Source organism: Petromyzon marinus, chromosome 79, assembly GCF_048934315.1.
Source record: "Petromyzon marinus isolate PM22_M1 ecotype Great Lakes invasive population chromosome 79, UKy_Petmar_22M1.pri1.0, whole genome shotgun sequence".
Taxonomy (NCBI): domain Eukaryota; kingdom Metazoa; phylum Chordata; class Hyperoartia; order Petromyzontiformes; family Petromyzontidae; genus Petromyzon; species Petromyzon marinus.
The window spans coordinates 20,450,556-20,458,114 of NC_133745.1; the positions used below are offsets into that span (position 1 = coordinate 20,450,556).

Here is a 7,559-nt window from a genome sequence, read left to right on the forward strand (position 1 = left end):
CACCACCCCTACCGTGAGACCACCCCTACCATGACACCACCTCTACCGTGAGACTACCCCTACCATGGTACTACCCCTACCGTGACACTACCTCTACCGTGAGACTACCACTACCGCGAGACTACCACTACCGTGAGACTACCACTACCGTGAGACTACCACTACCGTGAGACTACCACTACCGTGAGACTACCACTACCGTGAGGTCACCCCTACCGTGACACCACCACTACCGTGAGACTACCCCTACCGTGAGACTACCACTACCGTGAGACTACCCCTACCGTGACACCACCCCTACCGTGAGACCACCCCTACCGTGACACCACCCCTACCGTGAGACTACCACTACCGTGAGACCACCACTACCGTACCCATAACATTGCTCCACCCCTGACCCTACCCAAAGCCTACTCGCTCTAACCATGTCCAAGCCCTGATTGTACCTCCTGCAGGTAGGGTTCAGTGTTAGCCTCGCCTAACCCTGCCCTAACCTTACCTTAACCCTACCCTAACCTAACCCTTCCCTAACCTTAACCCTACCCTAACCCTACCCTAACCCTTCCCTAACCCTTCCCTAACCCTTCCCTAACCCTACCCTGCCCTAACCTTAACCCTACGCAAACCCCACCCTAACCTTAACCCTACCCTAACCTAACCCTACCCTAACCCTACCCTAACCCTAACCCTGCCGTAACCCTACCCTAACCCTGCCCTACCCTAACCCTACCCAAGCCTTAACCCTACCATAACCTTAACCCTACCCTAACCCTACCCTAATCTTAACCCTACCCAAACCTTAACCCTATGCTAACCCTACCCTAACCTTAACCCTACCCAAACCTTAACCCTACCCAAACTTTAACCCTACCCGAACCTTAACTTTACCCTAACCTTAACCCTACCCTAACCCTACCCTAACCCTACCTGAACCTTAACCCTACCCTAACCTTAACCCTACCCTATCCCCACCCTAACCTTAACCCTACCCTAACCTTAACCCTACCCTAACCCTACCCGAACCTTAACCCTACCTAACGCTACCCCTACCCTACCCCTACCCTAACCCTACCCTAACTCTACTCTAACCCTACCCCTACCCTCCCCCTACCCTACCCCGACCCCTACCCTACCCCTACTCTAACCCTACCCCTACCCTCCCCCTACCCTACCCCGACCCCTACCCTACCCCTACTCTAACCCTACCCCTACCCTAACTCTACCCTACTCTACCCCTACCCTACCCCTACCCTAGTGTGGGTCAGTGGAGGGCTCTCTGCCTCCGACCATAACAACTCCGTCTACAGGGAACCCCTTCGCTGTTTAACCCCCCCTCCCCCCCTCTACCCCCCCCCCCCCCAATAGGGGCGTGCACGTGCGCGGGATCTGCATCAACGCGGTGGGGGACGTGCCGTGGCTGCTGCGCCAGCCCCAGCTGTTTGTGAACAAGGTGGACACGTGGGTGGACGCGGGGGCCGTGCGTTGCCTCGAGCGCAGCCTCAGGCGGAGGCAGCTCGCGCAGGGGCAGCGCCACGGCGCCACGGGGTAGGCGTGCCCCTGGTGTGGGCGTGCCCCTGGTGGGGGCGTGCCCCTGGTGTGGGAGAGACCGGGGCGTGGCTATGCCCGTATATGGAAGAGAGTGGGTGTGGTGTTGCCCATTTTATGGAAGTGGGCGTGTCCATGTCCGTATATGGAATAAAGTGGGCGTGGCATTGCCCGTATGGGGGGGAGGGAGGGGGCGTGTCTATGCCGATATATTTGGCTGCTGCTAAAAATGTCCACATGATGATGATGATGCTGATAAGCCGCTTCGTTAAGTTGCTATCATTTGTTGAAAGAGATCTACATACAGTGAGGGAAAAAAAGTATTTGATCCCCTGCTGATTTCGTACGTTTGCCCACTGACAAAGAAATGATCAGTCTATAATTTTAATGGTAGTTTTATTTGAACAGTGAGAGACAGAATAACAATAACAAAATCCAGAAAAACGCATGTCAAAAATGGTATAAATTGATTTGCATTTTAATGAGGGCAATAAGTATTTGAACCCCTCTGCAAAACATGACTTAGTACTTGGTGGCAAAACCCTTGTTGGCAATCACAGAGGTCAGACGTTCCTTGTAGTTGGCCACCAGGTTTGCACACATCTCAGGAGGGATTTTGTCCCACTCCTCTTTGAAGATCTTCTCCAAGTCATTAAGGTTTCGAGGCTGACGTTTGGCAACTCGAACCTTCAGCTCCCTCCACAGATTTTCTATGGGATTAAGGTCTGGAGACTGGCTAGGCCACTCCAGGACCTTAATGTGCTTCTTCTTGAGCCACTCCTTTGTTGCCTTGACCGTGTGTTTTGGGTCATTGTCATGCTGGAATACCCATCCACGACCCATTTTCAATGCCCTGGCTGAGGGAAGGAGGTTCTCGCCCAAGATTTGACGGTACATGGCCCCGTCCATTGTCCCTTTGATGCGGTGAAGTTGTCCTGTCCCCTTATCAGAAAAACACCCCCAAAGCATAATGTTTCCACCTCCATGTTTGACGGTGGGGATGGTGTTCTTGGGGTTATAGGCAGCATTCCTCCTCCTCCAAACATGGCGAGTTGAGTTGATGCCAAAGAGCTCCATTTTGGTCTCATCTGACCACAACACTTTCACCCAGTTGTCCTCTGAATCATTCAGATGTTCATTGGCAAACTTCAGACGGGCATTTATATGTGCTTTCTTGAGCAGGGGGACCTTGCGGGCGCTGCAGGATTTCAGTCCTTCACGGCGTAGTGTGTTACCAATTGTTTTCTTGGTGACTATGGTCCCAGCTGCCTTGAGATCATTGACAAGATCCTCCCGTGTAGTTCTGGGCTGATTCCTCACCGTTCTCATGATCATTGCAACTCCACGAGGTGAGATTTTGCATGGAGCCCCAGGCCGAAGGAGATTGACAGTTTTTTTGTGTTTCTTCCATTTGCGAATAATCGCACCAACTGTTGTCACCTTTTCACCAAGCTGCTTGGCAATGGTCTTGTAGCCCATTCCAGCCTTGTGTAGGTCTACAATCTTGTCCCTGACATCCTTGGAGAGCTCTTTGGTCTTGGCCATGGTGGAGAGTTTGGAATCTGATTGATTGATTGCTTCTGTGAACAGGTGTCTTTTATACAGGTAACAAGCTGAGATTAGGAGCACTCCCTTTAAGAGTGCTCCTAATCTCAGCTCGTTACCCATATAAAAGACACTTGGGAGCCAGAAATCTTTCTGATTGAGAGGGGGTCAAATAATTATTTCCCTGATTAAAATGCAAATCAATTTATAACATTTTTGACATGCGTTTTTCTGGATTTTCTTGTTATTCTGTCTCTCACTGTTCAAATAAACCTGCCATTAAAATTATAGACAATTCTTGGTCAGTGGGCAAACGTACAAAATCAGCAGGGGATCAAATACTTGTTTTTTTCCCTCACTGTAGCTCGGTGTGCCTTACCTGCTAAAATAAACACAATAATTGTTAATGCTGTTGCCAAGTTCTGACCCGCCCCTGCTGGACGTCTGTGAAAAAGAGCTTCATAGCTCACAGGATTTCTCCCGCGGATTGTAAATACAGATGATTCTGATTCGTCTTCTTTGGTTCTTTCGGTAAAGTCACCACCACGTAGAATGAGAATAAAATAATAAAATAACGTAATAAAATTCTCACGACGTTTCGGCCACAACGCAAGCGGCCGTCTTCAGGTGAAAGGTACAGACCAGTCGGGACGACAGAGCTTCAAGTTGAAGGTACAGACCTGTCGGGACGACAGAGCTTCAACAGGTCTGTACCTTTCACCTGAAGACGGCCGCTTGCGTTGTGGCCGAAACGTCGTGAGAATTTTATCGCGTTATTTTATTATTTTATTCTCATTCTACGTGGTGGTGACTTTACCGAAAGAACCAAAGAGGATGAATCCTTGCAGTCACGAACGCTTTAAATCGAGATTCTGATTCTGTCTGCGTTTGTAAATCGATCCGTGGCGCCGTTAATCTGTAAACGGCGCTAATGTGGAAAGTCGTTGATCGGATGCGTCGTCCACGGAAATAATCAATGCAAAGCAGGGCCGTTCTTCCGAGTGTGAGCGAGTGTGAGAGTTGGCAGAGTGGAGGGCGGAGGAGCGACACTCACAACGATGAACAGAGCTAATAATAATAATAATAATGGGGGTTCTTCACCTTTTTTTCTGGCAACAAATCTGAAACGTTTTTTTACAAGGATTCACGTCACTGCATTGACCACAATACCTGCAGTCAAAATGCAAACAAAACCAAAAAAAACATACTATGATAATATATGATGCATTGTCATTGAAACTGATTGGTCCACAAGGTATTGTGGTTAATGCAGTGACGTGCATCCTTGTACAAAGGTTTCAGTTTTGTTGCCAGAAAAAAAGGTGAAAAACCCCAATTATTACATTTTGGTACTGGCAAAGGAGTTCTAATGATGTAAGTGAACAGAGCGTCGGGCAGCTAAAACACAGCAAGTTGGCACAGTAGGGGGGTACGGCTGGTGGTGCATCTACCGCTCATCTGAATCGGCCAACCCACGGCACCTGCCTGGTTCTGTCCCGTGACCTCCTGCACCTAGCCTGGCACAGTAGGGGGTACAGCTGGTGGTGCATCTACCGCTCATCTGAATCAGCCAACCCAATGCACCTGCCGGGTTCTGTCCCGTGACCTCCTGCACCTAGCCTGGCACAGCAGGGGGGGTACAGCTGGTGGTGCATCTACCGCTCATCTGAATCGGCCAACCCATGGCACCTGCCTGGTTCTGTCCCGTGACCTCCTGCACCTAGCCTGGCACAGCAGTGGGGGTACAGCTGGTGGTGCATCTACCGCTCATCTGAATCGGCCAACCCATGGCACCTGCCTGGTTCTGTCCCGTGACCTCCTGCACCTAGCCTGGCACAGCAGGGGGGTACAGCTGGTGGTGCATCTACCGCTCATCTCAGTCAGCCAAAGTGCACCTAGCCTGGCACCGTCAGGCCCAGGCGCGAGTGAATGTGAGGAGTGGTGGTGCAGCGGTAAGCGTTGCTGCATGACGCTACAGAGCCCGGCATAGACGCGAGTTCGATTCCCGCTCAACGCCAGTGATGGTGGTGATCCCAGCCGGTTATGGGCCTCCCCTAGGTCTAGCCAGCCTCAACTGAGTACTGGGTGCAAACATCAGCACGAGCGAGACAAAGGTGGCCGGGCGTGGTGGTGACCACCCATCACCACCCTCGTGAAAAGCGACGTCACCATCACAGCCACGAGCCCGGTTGCCTCCGTACGGTGCTAAAGAAGTTGAACGCGCGTTCACGCAGAGTGGGACATCTGGTCCATCGGCCACTTTAATTCGTGAAAGGTGAAATTTTAATTGAACAAAAATCATTAGATGCCTGGCAAAGTTCACGGCGAGGAATCCGAGTGGCATCCTGATCACGTCATCATCATCATGATCATCATCTTCATGGTCAGCATCATCATCGTTGTCATCACACTGATCGACGCAGCAGCAGCAGCAGTATCGGAGACGGTGGTGGTGGGGGTGGTGATGTTGATGGCGGTGGTGTTCGTGGTTATGGAGGCAGTGGTGGTGGTGGTGATAGACGTGGCGCTGGTGGTTGTGGAATTGGTGGCGGTGATTGTGGTCGTGTCGGTGGTGGTTATGGTGGTCGTGACGGAGGTGTGGTTGTGGTGATAGTGACGGTGGTTGTGGTGGTAGCAACAGTGGTTATGGTGGTAGCGACGATGGTTGTTGGTGGTAGTGACGGTGTTTGTGGTGGTAGCTATGGTGGTTGTTGTGGTAGTGACGATGGTTGTGGTGGTAGCAACAGTGGTTGTGGTGGTAGTGACGATGGTTGTGGCGGTAGCTATGGTGGTTGTGGTCATGTCGGTGTTGGTAGTGATAGCGGTTGTGGTGGTCGTGTCGGTGGTGGTTGCGGTGGTAGTGACGGTGTTTGTGGTGGTTGTGGTGGTAGTGACGGTGGTTGAGGTAGTGACGGTGTTTGTGGTGGTGACGGTGGTAGTGACGGTGTTTGTGGTGGTGACGGTGGTAGTGACGATGGTTGTTGGTGGTAGTGACGGTGTTTGTGGTGGTTGTGGTGGTAGTGACGGTGGTTGTGGTGGTAGTGACGGTGGTAGTGACGATGGTTGTTGGTGGTAGTGATGGTGTTTGTGGTGGTTGTGGTGGTAGTGACGGTGGTTGTGGTGGTAGTGACGGTGGTAGTGACGATGGTTGTTGGTGGTAGTGACGATGGTTGTTGGTGGTAGTGACGGTGTTTGTGGTGGTAGTGATGGTGTTTGTGGTGGTTGTGGTGGTAGTGACGGTGGTTGAGGTAGTGACGGTGGTAGTGACGATGGTTGTTGCTGGTGGTGACGGTGGTAGTGACGATGGTTGTTGCTGGTAGCGACGGCGGTAGCGGCGACGGCGCTCGGCCTCCGTGGCGCGGGGGCTTTGCCCGCTGGTCGCGGTTAGAACGCGGCGAGCGCCGACGCCATCGCCGCGTCCACCGGAGGCACGCGGCCGGGAGGCCTCGCGGGTCGGTGTCCACGCAGCCCGTCGCCTCGCGGGCGGCCGAAGCCGCCGCCGCGGCGCCGCCGATGTGGCGACAGCGACGAGGGGAGGTCGCCGCTCACGCCAGGCACCCCCGAGTCGGAGGAGGTTGGCGGGGAGGGAGCTTGGCACTGGCGGATTTGCGTTATTTGAGTTGCGTGTACGATTTGCATGTTGGGTTTGTGTATGTATGTGCTGGTGGTCGTGGTGGTGTTGGTGGTGATTGTGGTGGTGGTATTGGTGGTATTGGCGGTGTTGGTATTGGTGGTGTCGGTGGTGTCGGTGGTGATTGTGGTGGTATTGGTGGTGATGGTATTGGTGGTGGTGTCGGTGGTGGTGGTGTTGATGTTGTTGGTGGTGATTGTGGTGGTGGTGTTGGTATTGGTGGTGTCGGTGGTGGTGGTGATTGTGGTGGTATTGGTGGTGGTGGTGGTGGTGTTGATGTTCTTGGTATTGGTGGTGACGGTGGTGGTGGTGTCGGTGGTGGTGTTCATGTTGTTGGTAGTGGTGGTGGTGGTATTGGTAGTGGTGGTGTTGGTGGTCTTGATGTTGTTGGTGGTGATTTTGGTGGTGGTATTGCTGGTGGTGGTATTGGTGGTGGTGGTGGTGGTGTTGATGTAGTTGGTATTGGTGGTGTCGGTGGTGGTGGTGTTGATGTTGTTGGTGGTGATTGTGGTGGTAGTATTGGTGTTGGTGGTGTTGATGTTGTTGGTAGTGATTGTGGTGGTGGTATTGGTGGTGTTGATGGTGTTGATGTTGTTGGTGGTGATTGTGGTGGTGGTATTGGTGGTGTTGGTGGTGGTGGTCTTGATGTTGTTCGTGGTCTGGCAAAACCCCGATCTCCTCGTTGGTGCTGGACGGTAACGCTGAGGTGAATCTGAGCAATGCCATGGGGGGAATTGCCAATTCAAATTGGCTTTTCCCCTCCTGATGCTTGTCGCCACCACAACGATCAATGGAGGCTCTGGATGGGTGCGAGGCGCCGGTAACCCCTCCACCGTTA

General features: G+C 52.5%; 1 protein-coding gene across 4 annotated transcripts in view; it reads left to right on the forward strand.

The window, feature by feature from the left end:
• LOC142907462 (beta-1,3-galactosyl-O-glycosyl-glycoprotein beta-1,6-N-acetylglucosaminyltransferase-like) overlaps positions 1–4,084 on the forward strand; it is a 76,951-nt gene extending 72,867 nt beyond the window's left edge. For all 4 annotated transcript variants that reach the window (XM_076056983.1, XM_076056982.1, XM_076056980.1 and 1 more), the window contains exon 4: positions 1,366–4,084. In XM_076056983.1, coding sequence (XP_075913098.1) covers positions 1,366–1,549 — 184 coding nt within the window. In that variant the 3' untranslated portion in view covers positions 1,550–4,084. The remainder of the gene's footprint in view (positions 1–1,365) is intronic.
• The last annotated feature ends 3,475 nt before the right edge of the window (positions 4,085–7,559 follow it).